At 35.7% G+C, this 24845-nt stretch overlaps 1 protein-coding gene across 5 annotated transcripts in view; it reads left to right on the top strand.

Moving 5' to 3' along the window:
• MMADHC (metabolism of cobalamin associated D) overlaps positions 1-24490 on the top strand; it is a 38088-nt gene extending 13598 nt beyond the window's left edge. For 4 of the 5 annotated variants that reach the window (XM_006935279.5, XM_006935278.5, XM_045033761.1 and 1 more), the window contains 6 exons: positions 14081-14116; positions 15751-15968; positions 18291-18396; positions 19203-19333; positions 23135-23221; positions 23970-24490. In XM_006935279.5, coding sequence (XP_006935341.2) covers positions 14081-14116; positions 15751-15968; positions 18291-18396; positions 19203-19333; positions 23135-23221; positions 23970-24164 — 773 coding nt within the window. In that variant the 3' untranslated portion in view covers positions 24165-24490. The remainder of the gene's footprint in view (positions 1-14080; positions 14117-15750; positions 15969-18290; positions 18397-19202; positions 19334-23134; positions 23222-23969) is intronic. The other variant, XM_011285286.4, reaches the window with a different exon arrangement.
• Positions 24491-24845: the final 355 nt, after the last annotated feature.

The following is a 24845-nucleotide window of genomic DNA, read 5'->3' as shown; positions in this document are numbered from 1 at the left end:
TTCCATAGGAAATGGCAGCAAATGACTTATATATGTAATTTCCCCTAAACTTTACAGTTTTCATTAGACGGGTGCTACCAGAATCAGAAAGTAATGTATCCAAGTGGAGAAACTTGTGTTAGGCAGAACTCCAAACTCAGGTGTTGTCCAAAGCTCTCTCTTTTTTTTTTTTTTTTTTTTAAAGGCAGGATACTGCACAGCTCTTTGATTTCCTAATGAGTGTCTAGATACCTGAACTCACCAAATCATGGCATGATGTAATGTTGAGATTTTCAGATTTTCAGAAGCCTCTCCCCCTCTCCCTCCCCATCTCCCTCCTCCCCCGTGGCCCTCTCCCCCTACTCACACATTGTCTCTCTCTAAAAAAAAAAAAAAAAAAGTAATTAAAAAAAAAATTGAAAACAGAATTAGTTTGAGAAGTAGGTCGAGAGATCTGATAGCCCTAAATAATATATAACATCTTTTTCACTTTATTGCCACACCTCTAATTTGCTTGGAGGAATTTGTGTTAACTGTTGTAAACAAAACTTTTCTAACAAAATCCATAAAGTTTTCAGTAGTCTCAACTTTATTTTATTTTTTCTATTCTATAGTATTTTTTACTTTATTTCATATTTATTTCAGAGAGAGTGTGCAAGCATGAGCAGGGGAGAGGGGTGCCAAGAGAGAGAATCCTAAGCAGGTTCCTCACTCAGCAAGGAGCCCAGTGTGGGCTTAATCCTACCACTCTGAGATCATGACCTGAGCTGAAATCGAGTCAGATGCTCAACCCAGGCCCCCCTTGATAGTCTCAATTTTAGTATTTATTGTCTCTGTTGCAGATTCCTTGACCAGTGTTCATGTTTTTTCCAATATGGTAAAACAGTTTTTACCACCTGGAGACGTTGTTGTCTTGAATCAGTATAGAGCTTTGGGCTTATCTGCATAAAACTACACTGCATGGGGACCTGTGTTTGATTGTAAGGGAACTGTGGATAGAGAGCAATTAAAGTTACATGCTTATCCATTTGAGATTAATTGCCTCTTCCAAGTCACTAATTCATACCCCCAGTGTCCAGGAGAATTAATTTATTTCCCATGAGTGACCACTTGACTCTGCTAAGGTATTTTAACTCACCTGGGCCTAATATAGAACAAATTTTACACTGTATAACTTAGTTACTGCCAAAAACATAGTTTGTTTCCCTGTCTCTTTCCCACCTTGTTTACTGAATGCCAAGACAGTCTTCCTTTTGACCCTGCCAATGATTTAACTCTGAATAGTTTCAATCTGGTCATGGACAGTTAAGATTGTGTGACATTAGACGTGGGATTTGTACTATTTAAAATGATTATGTTATTTATTTTTACTCAAGCATAATTAACATACAGTGTTTTATTAGTTTCAGATGTACACTGTAATGATTGAACAATTCTCTGTATTTCTCAGTGCTCCTTAGGATAAGTGTACCCTTAAACCTTTTATCTTTTTTGCCTAAATTCTCACCAGCCTCCCCTCTGGCAACCACCAGTTTGTTCTCTGTATTTAAGAGTCTGGGTTTTTTTTGGTCATTTGTGTTGTTTCTTAAACTTTACATCTGAGTGAAATCGTACAGTATTTGTCTTTCTCTGAGTGGCTTGTTTCATTTACGATTATACCCTGTAGGTCAATCCATGTTGTTACAAATGGTAAGATCTCATTCTTTTTTAGGGCTGAGTAATATTCCATTGTATATATCCACCACATCTTTTATCCATTCATCTATGAGTGGACACTTGGGTTGCTTCCATATCTTGGCTATTATAAATAATGTTGCAATAAACATACCAATGCATGTATCTTTTCGAATTCATGTTTTTGGTGTTTTGAGGAGGAGGGGGTAAATACCCAGTAGTGGAATTACTGTCTCATATGGTAATTCTATTTTTATGTTTTGAGGAACATCTATAGTATTTTCTGCAGTGGCTGCATCAGTTTGCATTCCTACCAACAGTGCAGGAAGGTTCCTTTTTCTCCACATCCTTGCCAAAATTTGTTATTTCTTGAGTTTCTGATTTAGTTATTCTGAAGGTTTAAGGTGATATCTCACTGTGGTTTTCATTGGACTTTCCCTGATGATGAGTGATGTTGGGCATCTTTTCCTGTGTCTGTTGCCCACCTGTATGTGCCTGGGTGTCTGTTCAGGTCCTCTGCCCATTTTTAATTGGATTATTTGGGATTTTTTGATGCTGAGTTGTGTAAGTTCTTTACATGTTTTGGATATTAACCTGTTATCAGATATATCATTTGCAAATATTTTCTCCCATTTGCCTTTTTGCTTTGTCATATATTTTGCTTTGTCATATGTTGCCTTTTTGCTTTATCAGTGGTTCGTTGCTCCATGCAAAAGTTTACTAATTTGGTGTAGTAACAATAGTTGAGTTTTGCTTTTGTTTCCCTTGTCTTAGGATCTGTATCTAGAAAAATGTTTCTATAGCTAATGTCAAAGACCTTACTGCCTATGTTTTCTTCCAGTATTATGGTTTCAGGTCTCACATTTATGTCTTTAATCCATGTAGAGTTTGTTTCTGTGTATTAGTGTAAGAAAGTGGTTCCGTTTCATTCTTTTGCATGTAGCTGTCCAGTTTTCCAGCACCATTTGTTGAAGATACTGTCTTTTCCCCAGTGTATATTCTTGCCTGTTTTGTCATAGGTTAATTGGCCATGTAAGTGTGGATTTAATTCTGGCCTCTGTATTCTGTTGCACTGATCTATGTGTCTGTTTTTGTGCCAATGCAATACTGCTTTCAATCCTACAGCTTTGTAGTATATCTTGAATACTGGGATTGTTATACCTCCAGCTTTGTACTTCTTTCTCAACATTGCTTTTTCTACATGGGTTTTTTTTTGGGGGGGGGTTCCATACAAATTTTAGGATTATTTATTCTGGTTCTGTGAAAAATTTTATTTTGATAAGGATTGCATTAAATATGTAGATTGCTTTGGGTAATGATGGAAATTTTAACACTATTGGCTCTGCCAATTCATGTGCATCATATATCTGTCATTTGTTTGTGACATCTTTAATTTATTTCATCAGTGTTTTATAGTTTCCTGAGTACCGGTCTTTCATCTCCCTTGTTAAGTTTATTCCTAGGTATTTTATTATTTTTGGTGCAATTGTAAATGGAATTGTTTTCTTAATTTCTCTTTCTGTTATTTCATTATTAGTGTACAGAAATGCAAGAAATTTCTCTATATTAATTTTCTATCCTGTAACTTTATTGAATTCAGTTATTCTAGTACTTTTTGGTAGTCTTCAGGGTTTTCGGTATATAGTATCATGTCAGCTACAGACAGTGGAAATCTTACATCTTCTTTACTATTTTGAATGCCTTTTATTTCTTTTTCTTGCCTGATTGCCCTGGCTAGGACTTCTAGTACAATGTTGAATAAAACTGTTGAGTGAATATCCTTAACTTATTCTTGATCTTAGAGGGAAAACTCTCAGTTTTTCACCATTGAGTATGAAACTGAATTTTTCAAATACAGCCTTCATTATGTTGAGATAGTTCCCTCTGAACCTACTTTGTTGAGAGTTAATCTTGAAGGATGTTATATTCTTCAGTTGCTTTTTTTAACGTCCGTTCAGATGATCATATGGTTTTTGTTCTTTTTTCTTTTTAATATTTTAAACAATTTAGAAGTTTATATCTCTTTCACATCCAAATCTGTCTAGAAATAGGTTGTGGGGTTCTTGGGTCATTCAACAAAGTTATCAGGGAGCCAAGCTCCTTCCAGCTCACTGCTCTACTAACAGGTGCAGCTCTGCTCCTCCTGGTCCAAAATGATTGCAAGTTGTACAGCCATCGTATGTGTATTCTAAGCAGCAGGTTGGAGGGAAATATGCTCTCTCCCTTTAAAAGACACATTTTGAAATATCCATCTAATACTTTCCTTGCATCTCAGAACTTAATCATATGACTTTACCTAGGTGCAAGGGAGGCTGGGAAATGGGGTCATTGAGCTAGGCAGCCAATGTGTCCAACCAAAATTTAGAAATCCTGTTATTAAAAAAGAGGGAGAATGAATATTGGGAAGCATCTGGACATCTTTGCCTCTTCTCACTACGCAGAGTTCCCAGAACCAGTGATGCTTCCTTTCTCCTTGGGCTTATCCCTTGTGTCAGATCCCTCATATCCCTATAGATAAATCCCATAGTCTTCGACCTCTTTGCCTGGTGTAGAAGATGCAATTTTCCAAAGAGGGCCATACCAATGTCTATCCCATCTCACATGTGTCCTTTCTCTTAATGTGATCTATCACTTTGATTTGCAAATACTGAACCACCCTTGTGTACCTGAAATAAGGTGCATTTAATCATTGTGAATGATTTTTTTAATGCATAGTTGGATTTTGTTTAGTAATTTTTTGTTCAGGATCTTTGCATCTATGTTCATTTGAGATGTTGGTACGTACTTTTCTTTTTTTGTAGTGTCTTCATCTGGTTTTGGTATCAGGGTAATACTGGCCTGATGAAATGAATTTGTAAGCTTCCTTCATCTTCTATATTTTGGAATATTTCTAGAACAATAGGTATTAACTCTTCTTTATATGTTTGTTAGAATTCACCTGTGAAGACATCTGATTCTAGACTTCTGTTTGTTAGGAATTTTTTGAATACTGTTTCAGTGTCATTGCTAGTAATTGGTCTGTGTAAATTTTATATTCCTGATTCAGTTTTGGAAATTTATGTTTCTAGGAATTTTTTCATTCCTGTTATATTCTGCTTTCTGTTGATATATAAGTTTACATGATATTCCCAATTTGTGTTTCGTGTACCTGTGATGTCAGTTGTTATTTCTCCTCTTTTATTTATGGTTTTATTTACTTGATTTTTCTCTCCTTTGGTGAGTCCGACTAAAGGTTCATCAATTTTACTGATGTTTATCAAAGAACTAGATCATGGTTGCATTGACCTATTGTGGGTTTGGGGGGGGGGTGGAGGTGGTCTCCATTTTACTTATTTCCGCTCTAATCTGTTATTTCCTTTTTTCTGTTGGTTTTGTGCTTTTTCTTTTCTACCTCCTTTAGATACAAGATTAGGTTATTAGAGATTTTTCTTGCTTCTTGAGGTATGCCTGTGTTTCTGTAATCTTCCCTCTTAGAACGTCTTTCACCACATTCCAAAGATTCTGGACATTGCATTTTCATTTGATTTGTCTTCATGTATTTTGTATTTCTTCTTTATTTCTTTTAGGCACATTCAATGTTTTCTTTTTCTTTCTCGTCTTCAGCTTGGTTGTTCTCCATTACTGTATCTTCCCAGTAACTGATCCATCCTGTGTCCTATAATCTGCTGTTGATTCCTGATAGTTTTTTGTTTTGTTTTGTTTTGTTTTGTTTTTCAAATACTGAGATAACTCCATTTCATCTAGGTCTTGGCTGTGGTTTTGTTCTCATTTCATTTGGGATGTGTAGTCCTCTGTCTCCTCATTTTGTTTAACTATCTGTGTGTGTTTCCTCGTATTGGGAAAGTCAGCTTTTTATCCTGATCTTGAAAGTAATAGCCTTATGAAGAAGAGGTACTGTGGTACCCTGTAACACAATTTCCCCTGTTCTCCAGAGCCAGGAACTTCAGGCCTGTCTCCACTGCAGATTGCTTGCTCCCTACTGTTGTGGCTGAGCCTTGTTTGCCTTTTGTCCAGTAAGCTGCAATGGCCCACTTTGCTTGTTGTGTGCATTTGGTCCCTGTGCTGTCAAGGGGCCAGTCTGGAGCCACCAAGGTATTTGTAGTTGGGCAGCATCAACAGTCAACCAGATGCCTGCCCTCAGTCCATCTGCTGGGGCTGCAGTTGCACTGATTATTGGGGCACTGTCTTTGCAATGCCAGCTATAAGGTTCAGCTGCTGGGACTGAGTGTGCCCAGGTGTGTGTGATTATCTTTCCTTCTTCCTAGAGCAGGAGTCTCTTTAGAGTGACACAGGTTCTTGCCATATCTGCTTGCAAGGTATTTCATGGCACGAGTTCCTTTGGCAGGATGGCTGCTAAGCGTGGCAGATTGGATAGGGTAGATCTGAAAGGGAGCACTGTAGCAGGGCACATGATGGTAGCAAGACAGGTGGAAGAGTGCTCCTGCTAGTTCCTGCAAGTGGCCTGCTGTCTAGACTGAGGCCGGGATTCTTGGAGAAGTCTCCTAAAGATCCCAGGCTCTTCTCAAATTGTTACTTTTATATTGTATTTCAACTGGGTTGTTATGCTTTTTTTAAGGTTGTTATGCTTCAATTTCATATCTCTTTCTGCCTCTCTTAGAGCTAAGTCTGCTGATTTTTAAAGTACCTAGAGTTAAGCCTGATTGAAATAAATAAATAACTCGCTCGCTCGCTCCTCTGCTTCTGAAAGCCAAATGTTATGCAGACTCATCTTCCTAGTGTAGGTTCTCCCCCCACCCCAAGCCTGAGGTGCTCCTTCTCTATGATTGTGGGGACCCTCTAATTTGTGGTTAGTCTCTCTGCGGTGGTTGGTTCCTGACTGCATCTTTGCCCCTGTTACTCTTTTTGTGATATGGCCCTCTCTGTATGATTAACGATAGAAAGTCTATTCTGCCAGTCTTCAGGATGTTTTCAGAGTTAGTTGTTCTGATATGGCTGTTAACCCTGTTGTGTCCATGGGGCAAAGTGAGCTCAGGATCCTCTTGTCGTGTCATCTTCCCAGAAGTCCTCAATATATGAATTCTTACTGAATCAATAACTTACCCACATCTACAAAGTCTGCTTCTTCTAATCCAGTTTGCACATCACTATCATATTAAGTCTAAAACATTTTCATCATGTTACTTCCTTGATAAACCTTGGTTATTTCCCACTGCTTTCACTATCATTTCACAAACTGTCCTCAAGCTATTCATCATTGTTCAAGTTCTAAAAACAGGTTTGTGTTTTTTTTAGTTCTGTGAGTAGATTTAAGTAAGAATATATATCCTAATATATCCTAAAGGGATTCCACACAGAAATCTTTTTACTTGCAATACATTACTTACGGTGTCATGTAAGATGACCAGGGGAAGAAAACCTTCCCTGGTTTTCTTGCCCTGTTTTTCTTTTATAACTTCATCTCTTATTACTCCCCAGTTTATATATTCTCAAGGCTAACCATATAACGTATCATAAATGAAAAATGTGGCATTCAAAATGTATAGATTGCTGAATATATAAAGAATTTTTATAGAGATCAATTGGAAAAAGACAACCAATAAAAAACCAAATTTTTTTTTTAAGTAGGCTCCATACCCAGCATGGAGCTTGAACTCACAACCCCGAGATCAGGAGTCGCATGCTCCATGTACTGAATCAACTAGGTGCCCCAGAAAATTCTTTTTAGAAATGCATATGAACAGGTATTCCAAGAAGAGAAAACCTAAATAACCAGCCAACACATAAAGATATACTCAAATCTACTATTAATATGGGATATTTCTTTTCTTTAAAGAAACTTAGATCTTCAGTCTTTAAAACTCATCTTCAAAATACCTGAAATCTTTGTTAGAAGGTGGGGGAGAGACATTAAAGTATCCCCCAAACTAAGGCACTTTGAGACCAGAAAACAAAACACGCCAGTTCATACAGTTTACAGAGTTTTATTCAGGGTAACTTACGGTGGGATCAGACAGAGGGCAGTCCACAGCAGCTAAATAGTTATTCTCTGTAAAATCCATACCTTAGTGCATTGATTTTATAGAGCAAGGAGACAAGGACAAAGGTCATTTTAGTGAGATCAGAGGGTTTACATGTACTTCAAAGGGCATGCATGCACCTAATTGACAGCTAACCTTCAATTAGATCTTGGGGCACCACCTGTACATCAGAAAGAGGAAAGAAATACTATGTTATCTCTAACAGATTTATGGGAGGCCAGAACAAGCCTTTCCCTGTCCCAGCCTTGTAGGCATTTCTACAATACATATTTTAATCTCTGAAGAATCTGGAACATGTGGCCCTAAGAGAGGTGATTCAGCAAACATGAACAAAATGAAAGACCAAAATTAGAGTCCATATTGTCAGTACTCCTGCAATGTTTTACTTTGTGAACTGACTCAAGTCAGTCATTAATGGCTATCTAGATCTAGCCTTATTGGCTTAGTGTGATCTGCAGATCAGTAGCATCAGCATCATCTGAGAATGTGTTAGAAAGGAGGAATCCTGAGCCCCACGCCAAACATTACGAATCAGATTCTGCGTATTAACAAAGATCTCAGGTGATTCTTAAATACTTAAAACTTTGGGAAGTATTAGACTAATTTGGGTTGAGAATCATGAGACAGGGTCTGTTAGTCGTGAAAGAAGTCCATGATTGATGGGTGATGTCTGTCATAGGTCTGCAAAAGGGATATGGTGGCACTTTAGATCTAGTGGTGGGGCAGCCATTCTATCATACCCATTTCTACTCATTTAGTTCTAGCAAAGTATTAAAAAATATTTTTAGGGGCGCCTGGGTGGCGCAGTCGGTTGAGCGTCCGACTTCAGCCAGGTCACGATCTCGCAGTCCGGGAGTTCGAGCCCCGCGTCAGGCTCTGGGCTGATGGCTCAGAGCCTGGAGCCTGTTTCCGATTCTGTGTCTCCCTCTCTCTCTGCCCCTCCCCCGTTCATGCTCTGTCTCTCTCTGTCCCAAAAATAAAATAAAACGTTGAAAAAAAAAAATTAAAAACAAAAATATTTTTATTGTCAACTAATTCTGCAGCAATTATCCCTTTAAACAAAACTGCTCTACTTTTTTGTTTTATTTTCTACTTTGTTCTTTTCTAGATCTTTTTAAATTTTTCACAAGGTAAGATATTTGTCAAGATTTAAGCAATGTGGTCTGTTCTTCTGTAAGAATTTAATCCATATTAACTCCTGTGGCTATAAACAGGACATTACGTCACATTGGTTGATATGAGGTTTTTTTTTCCCAGTCTATTAATATTTTGTGCCCTCAGGTAACTGCAGTTGAATGGCCCTCTCCAAAGGTAACCACTGTTAAGTTCAGTATCTTTTAGATCTTTTTTCCTGTATTTAAAAACATAGGGACACTTGTGTGGCTCAGTTAAACTGACTTCAGCTCAGTTCATGTTGTCACGGTTCATGAGCTCAAGCCCTGCGTCAGGCTCTGTGCTGACAGCTCAGAGCCTGGAACCTGCTTTGGATTCTGTGTCTCCCTCTCTCTCTGCCCCTCCCCCACTTGCACACTGTCTCTCTCAAAAATAAATAAGCATTAAAAATTAAAAAAAAAAAAAAAAAAGATTCTCTCTCTCCCTCTACCCATCTCCTAGCTTATGTGCTCTCTCTTTAAAAAAGAAAAATAAACTTAAAAAATAAAAGCATAAATGTAAGAATGTAGAATAAATGTCACATACACTATTTTTGACTTACCTTTTTCTTTTAATGTGTCCTAGACTTTGTTCAACATCAGTAAGCATTTATTGTATTTTTTTAATTCAAATATAATTAATATACAATGTTATATTAGTATCAGGTGTACAATATGATTTAAACCAAAAAATTTGGTTTTCTATACATTATTCCCTGTTCATCACATAAGTGTACTCTTAATTCCCTTCACCTATTTCACCCTTCCCTCCCAACCACCTTCCCTCTGGCAACCACCAGTTTTCTATATTTAAGATTCAGTCTCTTTTTTCCCTTATTTGTTGTTTTGTTTTTTAAATTCCACATAAGAGTGAAATCATACAATATTTGTCTTTGACTTATGTTGTTTATTATTATACCCACTGCATCTATCCATATGTTGCAGACAGCGAGATCTCATTCTTTTTTATTGTGAAGTAATATCCCATTGTGTATATATACACCACATCCTCTTACCCATTCATCTGTTGATGGACACTGAGTTGCTTCCATATCTTGGCTATTGTAACTAATGCTTCAGTAAGCGTAGGGGTGTATGTATCTTTTCGAATTAGTGTTTTTGTTTTCTTTGGTTAAATACCCAGTACTGGAATTACTGAATCATATGGTAATTTTGTTTTTTATTTTTTGAGGAAATTCCATACTGTTTTCCACAGTGACTGCACCAGCTTGCATTACCACCAACAGTGCATCTTTCACAAGTGTACCTTTTTCTCCACATCCTCACCAAATTTATTATTTCTTCAGTTTTTATGTTAGCCGTTCTGACAGATGTAATGTGATAACTCATTGTGGTTTTTGATTTGCATTTCCTTGATGATTAGTAATGTTCAGATCTTTTCATGTGTCTTTTGACCATTGTCTTTGGAGAAAATGTCTGTTCTCTCCGTGTTTTAATTTGATTTGGCAGGGCAGGGTGGGGGGAGGCAGGTGTTTGATGTTAAATTATGTAAGTTCTTTATATATGTTGTATATTATTCTCTTATCAGAAACATTATTTGCAAATGTCTTCTCCCATTCAGTATACTGCCTTTTTGATTTGTAGTCCTTTTGTTGATAGTTTTCTTCACTGTGCAAAAAAGCTTTTTATTTTGATATAGTCCCAATAGTTTAATTTTGCTTTTGTTTCCCTTGACAAAGGATATCTAGAAAAATGTTTCTGTAGCTGATGTCAAAGCAATTACTGCCTGTTTTGTTTGTTTTTTTTTTTCCTGCCTGTTTTTCTTCTAGGAGTTTTATGGTTTCAGCTCTCACATTGAGACCTTTAATCCATTTTGAGAGTATTTTTGTATATAAGAAAGTGGTCCAGTTTCATTTCTTTTGCATGCAGCTAACCAATTTTCCCAACACTACTTGTTGAAGACTATCTTTTTCCCGTTACAAATTGTTGCCTCTGTTGTAAATTAATTGACCATAAAAGTGTGAATTTATTTCTGGACTCTCTATTCTGTTGCATTGATCAATGTGACTGTTTTTGTGCCAGTGCCATACTGCTTTGATTACTGACTTTGTGGTATATCTTAAAGTCTGGGATTGTGGTACCTTCAGTTTTGTTCTTTTTCACAATTGCTTTGGCTGTTAAAGGTTTTTTGTGGTCCCATATAAATTTTAGGATTATTTCTTCTTGTTCTGTGAAACTTCTGTTGGTAATTTTGGTAGGAGTTGCATTAAGTCTGTAGATTGCTTTAGATAATATGGACATTTTTAACAATATTGGTTCTCCAAATCCATGTGCATCACATATCTTTCAATTTGTTTGTGGAATCTTCAGTTCTTTTATCAATGTTTTACAGTTTTCAGAGTATGAGTCTTTTACCTCTCAGTTAAGTTTATTCCCAGGTATTTAATTCTTTTTGGTGCTATTATAAATGGGATTGTTTTCTTAATTTCTCTCTCTCCTTTTATTAGTATATAGAAATGTAACAGATTTCTGTGTGTGTAAACCATATACACACATATATATATATTGCGTATATATATGTGTGTATATGTATATATGATGTGCAATTGCTGGTGTGTGTGTGTATATATACACACTTATGTGATCCAGCAATTGTACATCTAGATGTTTACCTAAACAATCCAAACATACTAATTAAAAGTGATACATGCACCCCAATGTTTATAGCATTATCTACAATAACCAAATTATGGAAACAGCCCAAGTACTGTTAACTGATAAATGGATAAAGAAGATGTGGTGTGTATGTATATGTACATATATATATATGTGCAATCGAATACTCCACAGCCATAAAAAAGAATGAAATCTTGCCGTTTGCAGTGACATGGGTGGAGATAGCATTTGCTAAGTGAAGTAAGTCAGAGAAAGACAAATACCATATGATTTCACTCATGTGGAATGTAAGAAACGAACAAAGCAAATTTTTTGGTTGCTGATTCAGTGTCATTGCTAGTAACCAGTCTGTTTATATTTTCTATTCCTGATTCAATTTTGGAAGGTTATTGTGTTTTTAAGAATTTATTCGTTTCTTGTAGGTTGTCCAAATTGTTGGCATATTATTTTTCCTAATACTGTCTTATAATCCATTGTGTTTCTGTGGTGTCATTATTTCTCCTTCATTTCTGATTTTATTTGAGTCTTCTTTCTTTAATGAGTCTGACTGAAGGTTTATCAGTTTTGTTGTTCTTTTCAAAGAACCAGCTCCTGGTTTCATTGATGTATTGTTTTTTTAGTCTTCATTTTATGTATTTTTGCTCTACATTATTTCCTTTCCTTGGTTTGCTCTCCTTTTTCTAGCTCCATTAGGTGTATGGTTAGGCTGTTTGAGATTTTCCTTGCTTCTTTAGGTGGGCCTGTATTGCTGTATCTTCTTCCCTCTTAGAACAGGTTTTTGAGGAATCTCAAGATTTTGGACCATTGTGTTTTCATTTTTATTTGTTTGCATGTATTTATTTCCTCTTTGATTTCTTGGTTGATATATTCATTGTGTAGTAGCATTTTATGTAGCTTCCATGTATTTGTATTCTTTCCAATTTTTTTTAACCTTGATTTGTAGTTTCAGTGTTGCAATGAGAAAAGATGCATTATGTGATTTCAGTGATTTTGAACTTACTGAGACTTGTTTTGTAATGTAACATCTTTTGAGAATATTCCATGTGCATCTGAAAAGAATGTGTATTCTGTTATTTTTGATTGGATGTTCTGAATGTAGGTTAGGTCCATCTGGCCCAGTGTGTCACTCAAAGCCATTAGTTCTTTGGTGATTTTTCTGGATGATCTATCCATTGATGTAAGTGGGGTATTAAAGTCTTCTATTAATGTATTGCTGTCACCTTCTTTTTGTTAATACTTGTTTTATGTATGTAGGTGCTTTCATGTTGGCTGCAAAAATATTTACAATTGTTACATCCTCTTGTTGGACTCTTCCCTTTGTAGTACGCTTCTTTGTCTCTTTACAGTCTTTCTTTTAAAGTCTATTTTTTTTTCTGAAAGAAGTATTGCTTCCCCAGCTTTCTTTTCACTTCCATTTGCATGGTAATGTTTTTCCACCCCTTCACTTTCAATCTGCCTGTGTCTTTAGTGAGTCTTTTCACACAGCATTTAGGTGGATCTTGCTCTTTCATCCATTCACTCACCCATCTTACTGTTTTGATTGGAACATTTAGTCCATTTACATTGAAAGTAATTATTAGTATGTACTTATTACCATTTTGTTAATTGGTTTTGGTTGTTTTTGTAGTTCTCTGTTGCCTTCTCTTTCTCTCTTATGGTTTTTGGCTTTCTTTAGCTTGGATTTTGGCTTTAGCTTGGATTAGCTTTCTTTTGGCTTGGATTTCTTTATTTTTTGTGCATCTATTATAGGTGTTTGATTTGTGGTTACCATTAGGTTCACATAGAACATCTTATATGTACAGCAATCTACATTAAATTGACAGTCACTTATGTTTGAACCCATTCTAAAAGCATGAAGTTTTTACCCACCCCCACATTTTATGTATGTGATGTCATACTTGACATATTTTTATTTCTGATTTTAGTGACTGATTTTTATAGATATAATTGATACTACTTTTGTGTTTTAACCTCCATACTGGTTTTATAAGTGATTAGTCTACTACTTTTATTGTTTGTATTTACCTGTAAGATTTTTTCCTAATTTTCTTATTCTGTGTTATGGCCTCTTCTTTCCACTCAGAGAATTCCTTTTAAATATCATGCCATTCCTTTCTGGCCTGCAGTGTTTCTGCTTGGAAATCAGCTGATATCCTTATGAGATTTCCCTTGTATGTAACTATTTTCTTTGGAGGTTTAAAAATTCTCTTTATCACTCCTTTTTCCATTTTAATTACTATATGTGATGTTGTGGACCTCCTTCAGTTGATTTTGCTAGGGGTGTTCTCTATGCTGCTGGATCTAAATTTCTGTTTTCTTCCCCACACTTGTGAAATTTTAAGCCATTATTTCTTCAAATAAATTTTCCATTCCCTTTTCTCTTCTCCTTCCAGGATCTCTGTTAATACAACTGTTATTATACTTGATGGTGTCATTGAGTTCCCAAAGTTTCTTCATTTTTTTTATTTTTTTTTTTTATCTCCTGTTCAGTGTGGTTGCTATTACCTTGTCTTTCCAGTCACTGATCCATTCTTCTTCCTCCTCAACAATGCTATTCATTCCCCATAGTGTATTTTTTATTTCAGTTGTAGAGTCAATCTCTGACTGGTTCTTTTTATATTTTCTGTCTCTTTGTTGAAGGTCTCAATGAGATGCTACACTCTTTTCTCGAATCCAGTAAGTATATTTATGAGCATTTGAAATCTTTAGCAGGCATATTTTTTATCTCCATTTCATTTAGTTCTTTGCTTGTTATCATCCTGTTCTTTCATTTGGGACATATTCCTCTGTTTCTTCATTTCTGTGTTTGTTCCTATATATTTGGAAAGTAAGATACATCTCTCTTGATCTTGAAAGTAATGGCCTTATGAAGAAGAGATCTTGTGGTGCCTTGTAGCACAATGCCCCCTCTTCTCCAGAACTGGGCATTTTAAGGTTGTCTTTTATGTGGGTTTGGTGTACCATACTCTTGTGGCTCAGCTGCATTTGCCTTCAATCCATTTGGCTGCAAATGTCCATTTTGCTTGTGTGGGCAGGGTTTGGTCCCTGTCCAGTTCAGAGCCTGTTTGGGGCAGGAAAGGGCTTGTAGTTGGCAGCATCAGTGATCAGTCCAGATGCCTACTTTCAGCCCATTTGCAGGGGCTGCACAGAAGTGCAGGGTACTTTCTGTTTTGTTTGAGAGGCTCTTTTGGTTGGTGTGACCAACAGATGAAATAAATGTCTGTCAGACTAGTGTGTGTAGTCATCTTCTCCACTCGCCATGGCAAGAATCACTTTGGAGTGATGATGGTCACTGTCAGGGCTGCTTACAGGATGAGAGACCTTGCCAGAGCTGTGTTGCAGGCACTCTTGCCCAGTGGAGCTGGTTGAATGGATTAAATCAATGCAGGGGTGAGCACGCGGTGTTAGCAGGCTATGTGGAGAGTGTTTACATTGGTTCCTACAAATGTCTGGGTATCTAGGCTGCAGTGGGAATGAGAGGAATTGCACCTGCCAGCTCTTGTGTTCTCAGAGAAGTTTCCTACAGATCCTTGTTTTTCCAACACTTCAATACAGGTTGAGATTAGTTTAAAAAAAAAAAATCTCCTTCATGTGTACCTCAGGCACTTTTCAAACTGCTGGTTCTATGCTGCCTCTAAGTGGGATTGTTTGTTACATTCTCTATTTAAGGGTGGGAACTCAGTTTCCTATCACCCTCTGGCTCTCCCAGAGCTAAACCCACTAACTATAAAAACTCTTAAAGTTAAGCCCCACTGAGTTTCAAAGCCAGATGTTATGGGGACTTGTCTTCTCAGTGTGGGTCCCCCATGTCTGGTATGGGGTCTGTTCCTCTCCCTTCTCTCTTTGGGGTTAGTCTCTCAGAGTAGTATGGTTTCCAGCTGCGTCTGTGCCCCTTCTACCCTGATTGGCCTCTTCTCTATGATTAATTGTGCAGTCTGTTCTGCCAGTGTTTGGCTTATTTCCTGGTTTAGTTGCACTGATATGGCTGTTAACCTAGGTGTTTCTGTGTTAGGGGGTGAGCTTAGGATCCTCCTCTGCTGTCTTCCCGGACTCCTTCCAAGATTTACTATATTCTTTTTATTGACTATTAGGTATTACATAGTATGGATTACTGTACTTTATTAAATCCTTCTCCTTTGAATTGACTTGCCTATGAGCTGAAAACAACACAAAACTAATTTATATTCACACAGGAAAGCAAATTCCAAAGATCTATCGATTTTATAAAAAATACCTAATTGGAAGAAGAGTATTCTTTCAGTCCACCAATGCACTTGAGAAAATGGATTCATTTTGTTGTTCCTCTTCAGGCTCTCGAACAGTATGGCCTGATGAAACTATGGGCCCATTTGGACCTCAGGATCAGAGATTCCAGCTTCCTGGGAACATAGGTTTTGATTGTCACCTCAATGGGACTGTGTCACAGAGGAAAAGCCAGGTTCATAAAACTTTACCTGATGTTCTAGCAGAACCTTTATCAAGTGAAAGACACGAGTTTGTGATGGCACAATATGTGAATGAATTTCAGGTAAATTGTTAATATCCTTTATTCTGTTTTTCTAATTATTAACACTATATTAATTTCTGATAACTGTGAGCATGTTACTTGAATTGAAAAAGTTTTTAAAAATACCTACTTAATTCCAACATTCTCAGAAACAACATATATAGTTTTTAAAAACTTGGCACTGTTCTATACATAATGTTGGGTATATAATTTTACTTTAGATTACAGTCTCTTTGGGGTCGCTTGGGTGGCTCAGTCAGCTGAGCATGTGACTCTGGATTTCAGCTCAGGTCATGAGATCAAGCCCCATGCTCAGTGTGGAGCCTACTTAAGATTCTCTCTCCCTGTCTGCCCCTTCCCTGCTCACTCTTTCTTAGGAAACAAAAATAGAAAAATTAGATTACAATCTCTTAAGTAAATCTTCAAAAATACATTGTGTAATAACTGCTTATTCAAATATAATGTAGTTATTTCTATGTTACTAGAAATATAGATTCCCTGTTTTTCGCTTTTATAAATAATTTTTTTGTGGAGCAAATTCCAACTAGATTTACACTCCTAGGCATTTAAAACTTAAATGCCTGAGAACTCTGAAATTCTTGAGATACAGTAAACTAAAAATGATAGACTTAGAAAAATCAACTTCTGAGGTTTTTTTTTCTTTTTTAATGCATTTTTAAACTGGTATTGCAGGGGCAACTGGCTGGCTCAGTCGGTAAAGCATTCAGCTCTTGATCTGGGCATCTGTGAACGCAAGTCCCATGTTTGGCATAGAGCTTACTTTAAAAAAAAAAAAAATTAAAACAATAAACAAACTGGTATTGCATTGTTGCTCACCTAAATGGAAAGTTACATGCGATTCAGAGTGTCTGCCAAACTCCTGATCCTCATCATTTTTTGAATTTCTGCGAAGTTTCAGGCTGTTTGATCGAAGCCATAATATTAAGGAACAGCCCCTCACAATTACTATGGCTTATATCAGGTAACCTAACATTTGGAGACAGTTGACCTCTCTTGACATTTTTCTGTCTGCCTGCCAAACATCATTATTGCTTTAAAATACCCTAGATTTTATATGTCTAATACTTAGGGGTTTTTCCACCCCTCTGAAAACCTGTCCTCACTCCCATGTTATCAGTAACATAAGTGACTTAGTCATTCTCCCACTGTCCCAAGATTAGAATTCTGCCAGACTTGGCTCCCCTCTCTCCCATATCTCCATATAGAGTGACAAAATTACATTGCTTCCATCTCTGATGTAGCTTTTTAATTATTTGTGTCCTTTCAGTCTCACTAATAAAGCCAGAGTTCAAGGCCTCCTTATCTCTCCTCAGTTCTTAGAGGCATTATAGTGAGATGGACTATGGAGATAGGATAAATTTGGCTTCACAGGTGTTTGCTCTTTCACTTAATTTTTTGACCTTGAGAAAACTACTTAAATGTTTCTTTATATGTAAGATGGGGATAATAATAATACCTAGCCCATAAAGTTGCTATGAGGATTAAATGTGAAAATGAACACAAAACACTTAAATACACTAAGTGACCCGTAAATATTTTAATTGCACCATTCTCTTTAACCATTGCATATGCTTGCACTGTTTATCTCTTGCTGGACTGTTTTTTCCTCCTCAGTTTCTAATCTGCTTTACCTAGTATTCTTTACAAACCACATAATACACATTAATTAACATGTAGCTCAAATATGAGGATTTCAACCATTTCCTGATTTCCCCCAGCAAAGCATTTCCCCATTTAGACTGCCAAAAGACTTTCTTTGTAACTCTGTAGCACTTTTCATATTGCATTACATTTATTTGTTCATGCTGATTTTCTTCTACTAGCTCTTTTATACCTAAGAGTGAAGACTGGAATTTTTTTTTTCTTCTTTTTAACCATTGTAGGGCTGCTCTTGTTAGCTGATGTATAGTAGGTGCCCAGTAAATTTCAGATGAATAAAAGCCTCATCCTGTAGGAGAATTTATGTTTAATCATGTTATTTTGTTAGTGCTATTTTCCCCCATTTTACAGGTTATAGAACAAAAGAAAGGACAAGTAGATATCAAAGTATCAGGGTAACGTTGTAAGACATAGTCCTGGCATTTTAGTTTCTTAGCCAACTTCTACTCATACCAAGTCTTAGAATATTAATATATTTATGTGTTCATTTTTAAATTTTCAAATCTTATTCATCATAGAGAAAAGTTTGGGTATATAACACCATTACCCCACAGCCAGTTAACTAGAATTATTTCTAAAACCTTTCCAGGAAAGACAAATTTATAACAGATCATATATTTTATTTGAACTCCAGATTTTATTTATATTTCTCATTCTTCTTAGGGTAATAATGCACCTGTTGAACAAGAAATCAACAGTGCAGAAACTTACTTTGAAAATGCCAAAGTAGAGTGTGCAATCCAAACATGTCCAGAATTGCTGCGAAGAGGTATATTGTGCTTTTATACATTTTTACACTCATGTGTACTACTAGGCAATGTCGCTAATTTTCTAATGTGTTAAATAATGTATTTCATAGGAATTGTAATACTTTGTAACTTAATACTGTAATGTGTCTGGTCAGAAAAGATTACATGGCCGAGGTAAGGTCTTCCAAATGTCCCGTGACATCTGACCTCATGCTGTCATTAGATAAGAATAGAATTTTTAGTAACTTTTTCACTGAAGTTATTCTCCTTTTTATTACAGCTGTAATTTCTTGAGCTAATACATAATACTGAGAAAAATCATAATAAACTTTTTTTGAAAATTGTAAGATCAATAACAAGTAACTTGGGGCGCCTGGGTGGCGCAGTCGGTTAAGCGTCCGACTTCAGCCAGGTCACGATCTCACAGTCCGGGAGTTCGAGCCCCGCGTCAGGCTCTGGGCTGATGGCTCAGAGCCTGGAGCCTGTTTCCGATTCTGTGTCTCCCTCTCTCTCTGCCCCTCCCCCGTTCATGCTCTGTGTCTCTCTGTCCCAAAAATAAATAAACGTTGAAAAAAAATTTTTTAAAAATAAAAAAATAACAAGTAACCTTTACTTGCTCTTCAGAATTGATAGTAATATTTCAGCCCATCCAAGAGCTGAAGTTAATTAAAACTTCATTTCAGTATCCATTCCAAAAATAATGTGCATTTATAAATCCAACTTGGTATCACAATAATTTAACTTAATCACCATATTTCTAAAGAAGTACCTTTATACACTGCTTCTTACAACAAATTCTCCCTGAAATTTTTATTGTTATTTATAGATTTTGAGTCACTGTTTCCAGAAGTAGCCACCAACAAACTAATGATTCTGACTATAACACAGAAAACCAAGAATGATATGACTGTTTGGAGCGAAGAGGTAGAAAATGAAAGAGAAATGCTTTTAGAAAAGGTAATTCTTGGGGGCTCCTGGGTGGCTCAGTCAGTTAAGTGTCTTGACTCTTGGTTTCATGTCAGGTCATGATCTCACAGTTCATGAGCCCTAGCCCCATGTCAGGCTCTCTGCTGACAGCATGGAGCCTGCTTGGGATTTCTCTTTCCCTCTCTCTCTGCCCCTCCCCAACTTATGTGTGGTCTCTCTCTCTCAAAAAAAATAAACATTAAAATTAAAAAAAAAAAATTCTCAATTGCTGACAATTTTATAATCTTACTTAAATACCAACATTTTAAGGTGATGGGTGTCTTTTTAGCCTTTATTCTCTGCTAATATATTTCAGTACTAAAGGACTTTTACATCTTTTCTGAGCATAAAAATGCCATGACTTTTTTGTAGTTATCTTTGAAAAACTTAGATTCTGTCCAGTAGTTCAATTTTTAAAAATTTATATGTTTTAGGAAAATTGAAAAATACAGTAAAAATGGCAAAAAAGTAAAACTCTTCATATCCGTATCTCTCTTTAAAGAATGTCAAGTAAGGGGCGCCTGGGTGGCTCAGTTGGTTAAGCATCTGACTTCGGCTCAGGTCATGATCTCACGGTCCATGAGTTCCAGCCCTGCATCAGGTTCTGTGCTGACAGCTCAGCCTGAATGAAGCCTGCTTCAGATTCAGTGTCTCCCTCTCTTTCTCCCCCTCCTGCCTCACACTCTGTCTCTGAAAAATGAATTAAACCTTTAAAAAAAATTGTTTTTAAAGCATGTCAAATAAAAAGTGGAAATTACTCCAGTTTTCAAGGAGTAATCAGTGACTACATACAGTACAGTGATAACATATTATAGACCCATATTTTTTTTTCCTGTCCTTTTAACCAGGTGTTTTGACACCCTTCCATAGCATTACACATAGATTTCATACTATGTAAAATCTGCATAAAATTGCATGGGCAAACTATAAATTAATTACTTTAAAAATTCCCTTAGTAATTTATAAATTTAAAAAACTTTTTCTATTATAGGCAGTGAAAAGTAGGTGCATAAACATGTATGCCCAAATATAAAATCGGTAGATTCCTAAGTAGGGAATTACTGAATCCGGGGGTAATTTAAGTTTTGATAGATGGTGCCAGTTTGCCCACCAAAAAAGATTCTCCTTGTATAATATCCTGTCATGCTAGCTTACCCAGAATATTAGCGTTTCTTTTCATTTTCACCAACCTGAAAAATGGTAAATGCTAACTTAAAGTCTTAAGAGTTTGATGTTGGGTTATATCAGTTTCTACAAGATAGGAAAACATTTCTTTGCCCGAGTGACAAGTCAAGATTAACTCCATTAGGCGCCTTAGCTAACTATAATTGAAAAAATTCCCTTTACTAATTTTCATGTAAGATATTAGGAATTATTTTATATTTTCCTTATGACTGGATGTATGGTTCTTTTCATTAGTAAATTATAATTCACATACTCAACAGAATGTTTTAGGATAATGACTTCATCATACTAAAATGTCCCACATACAGCTTTGCTAATTAAATTTTATGTAGTAATAATCATGAGCAAGTTATATGCTAGTTAACAAGGAAGTTACAGAGAGGGCAGGCCTTAAGACATTATCTGATTTTAAAGAGATCTGAATTTAGAGAGTTGAAATTTAAATAGACAATAACTCAGACATTTTCTATTTACATATTAAGGCAGTATCTAACATATACATTTACCATTACTATCATTTAGTCACTAGAGAGCTCTCACATGTGCATTGAATTATTGGTCCTAATTTCTCATCAGTTAAAGATTCTGAGCCTCATTTGATACTGACCCCAGTATAGTTGTGAGTTTTTTGTAACCAGTTTCAGGGCTTTGAAATGCCATATTATTTTTAATTTTATAATGATTAAAGCTATTTTCTACAAAAAAAATTTTTTTATGTTTTAGATACATTAGTGGTTATTTTAGAACCACACGTAGTTGACTGTCCCAGTTCTCTTGTTCAAATCTGTTGTAGTTTTTTTCCACCAGATGTCAGTGTTTGCTGTTGATGTGCAGAAATCTAAAGAGAAATACTTAAACTGATTCTTTTTATGATACTTTGGGATTCTTTTAGTTAACTTTTACAAACGTTTGTATTGTTTTGTTCTCCTTGTAGTTTTGTGTATGGCAGATCTGTTCATTAAATTGATATACTTTTTTATTACTTTTCTAGACCATATTCAGTAGTTTTCCTAAGAAATAGGATTAATGAAATGCAGTAATATGTGTAAATATTAAGTGTGAAAATAACCTAAAGAATACAATTTTTATTTAATGTTTTTCATTATTTTACAAGAAAGTGCTGGGAGAAAGTAAGTTAGCTTAAGTTTCCTCTATAGCATGGATCAGCAAACTTTCTGTGAAGAGCCACATAATAAATTTTTAGGCTTTATAGGTCATAGTGTCTACCCTTGTATTGTTAAAGTAGTCATAGACAGATATGGATATATTCCAATGAAACTGTTAACACATACAGGCACCCAGCTGGATTTGGCCTTCAGGCTGTAAATTGCTAACCTCTTATTTTAGGATATGGCCCATCTTCCTAAGGCTTAGACTTTTGGGCATCTCAGCTGAATGCCAGATGTGCTCAGCAAGGTCTGATCATCCTATGTTGTCCAGAAATCCATGTTGCCTAGGACTGCACAACCCTGATAACACCATTGAGCTCTCAGGCCCCAGCTGGCACTCTCTGTGAGACAGATTCCTCAAGAAATCTCACCTTGTGAGTGCACAGTTCTGCCCTTGGCTACTGAACCAGGGTGAATTGCTCTGTGGACTGCTTGAGAACCCCAGTGTGCATCTTTCTTCCAGTACCCTAACCCACAAATTCCAGATACTTCCACAGTCCAGAACTTTTGCTTTCTACCTCCTTGGCTTAGTGACACCATCACTTTGGGATCTTCTTCTTTGCCCTGTGACAAACAGTGTTCCAGACAGAGAGCTGGAACAAATATGGAAATCACTTGACTTGTTGCCCTTCTCCACAAGATTACAGTTTTAATCATTATTCAGGATTTAAAACTGTTGTATCTTATATTTTAGTCGGTTTTACAGCTTTTAGCAGGTGTTCACCAAATAGCAGATAACGTTTGGCATCTGTTATTCTGTTAATGGCCAAAAGTGGAACTGTGCCCTTGTTTTTAAACATTCATGGTTTGTCCTTTTTTTTCTTTTTTTAAACACTCTGATCTGGTCCTAATATTTGTTACTTTTTCACTGTTTAGTCTGATAAAGCTAATAAAGACATCATAGGAATTACAAATGAGAATGGAAAGACCAAGATTTTGAATAAGATATACAGACACATGGTCTGTAATAATTATGTCCTGTACAAAAAATACAGAAAGGTATAATGTGTATCATGACATGTATCATGACCATGAGTATGGATAGATGTGTTTTTGAAAGACACACATTTTTAACATATGAATAGTTCATGTCTTTTCATTATGAATATTTTGTTTTCCCTTTCTTACACTATAATACAAAATAGCAATTATATTTTCTAATTCATGACAAATTTGGGAGTTAACAACACAGAACTGATTAGAAATTTTTCATAAAACAGGAAGTAATTTAGAAGAAAAATACACAATTTAGACTTTTTGAAGGAAGTAAAAGTGTTAAATGAACGATCAATCTTTTGGACTGGTAAAAATCTACAACTAATAAATTATGCTGTAATCTTATCCAATTCTCTGAAGCAAAAGATATTTAAAAATTTGTTAAAAACTAAAACCCACAGAGATGCTATCTTCAGCATATTTGTGTCTTTTTTTAATGCAGTTCATTAATGGTGCTAAGGAAATTTGCTACGCTCTTCGAGCTGAAGGCTATTGGGCTGACTTTATTGACCCATCATCTGGTTTGGCAGTGAGTAATTGCATTTTGAAAGCCAGATTAATTTGAAGTAGGAATGTTTTTTATTGTAAAACTATTTACAATATAAAATTGTTTATAACTTTGGTAGAAATAGATGATAAGACTTTTTTTTTAACCTCACAATTTTACCCAGAGAATGCCACTATGACTCAGTTGCATTCACAACTTTTGAGGGACCACTATCACTTTTTATTATTTTTTACTCTAATAAATACTATTTGATTTATATTAATGAATTAGTGTGTTTACTGTTTGACAGTTACAAATTAGCATAGCTTAAGGAAGAAAAACTTTTAGAATTAAAATATGGGTATTATTAAATATTTATAAATGTTAACTTCCAAAAAATTACTTTTCCGAAATTATACTTTGAAAAAAATAAGAACCACTATTGTCACCCACATTCTGGGTGTATCTTTCAGTTACAGGTAAAAATGAAATTTTTTGTAGCTTATTTTCAAAAAGTAACATGTAGTGTAGACTAGAAATGAAAAACTTAGTTTAATTCTAGATGTTTGGTTCTAGATAACGTGTATTTGCTAGATTATTGGTTTCACATTTCCAGAAGGACAGGTATTATATGAAGAGGTGTTTGGTCACATGCAGTACCTAAACTGCCCTTTTTATTTGATTTTTTTTAATATTTGGGGGTGTTAAAATAGATACGTATTCATGTTTGCATAAAAACTGTTACATCATTGCCTTTCTTGCTAATGAATATGATTTTTATTTCCTCCAGTTTTTTGGATCATATACAAACAACACTCTTTTTGAAACAGATGAACGCTATCGACATTTAGGATTCTCTGTGGATGATCTTGGCTGCTGTAAAGTGATTCGTCATAGTCTCTGGGGTACCCATGTGTTTGTGGGAAGTATCTTCACTAATGCAACACCAGATAGCCATATTATGAAGAAATTAGGTGGAAACTAACAGCAGTGTCAGCTTACTGGCAGTACTATTTGTACATAACATTTGGGTTGATCTATAAACACTGTCAAAAGCTTAAATTTTTAAAATTTACTTATTTCTGGGTATTTATTTCAACATTTATGGGTTTACAGCATTGGCAAGTGGTTTGTGATTTTTAAATCTCAAATGTTCATTCATATTATCATTGAGTACATGTTGATCACATCCATGGATGTGGATGTGGTAATTAACATGTAATCAGGACATGATCTCATATTGTTATTTCTTCCCTTTATTGGAAAAACCTCTTATTTTTCTCTAAAAATAAATCACATTTGGTTATGACAGTCTGTTTTTTCATTGCAATATTTTTAAGTTTTAGTTCTTTTGGTTTTTAAATAAATGCAGTTGAGAATTCTAGATTCATTGTAGCTTTAAATTTTCTTTATTACCTGTTAAGTGTTATGGTACAGGTGTATTACTTTGAAGTAGTGTCTGTACAGGAAAAGAAGAATAAGGGTAATACTACAATATGAATCTCATAAATACTTAAAAAAAAAAAGAATCCCTAACTCCTGGAGGCAGATAAATGTAGTTTGTTTTGACAAAATTTGCCTCAGCAGCTAAATCAAATATATTTCTCCATTTTAGCAAGAGATAGAAACTACAGAAATGCCTCATTTGTGGCTTTTTACAGCATTT

Source organism: Felis catus, chromosome C1, assembly GCF_018350175.1.
Source record: "Felis catus isolate Fca126 chromosome C1, F.catus_Fca126_mat1.0, whole genome shotgun sequence".
Taxonomy (NCBI): Eukaryota; Metazoa; Chordata; class Mammalia; order Carnivora; family Felidae; genus Felis; species Felis catus.
Note: the sequence above shows the minus strand (reverse complement) of the source record. Positions and strands in the feature narration are given on the sequence as shown.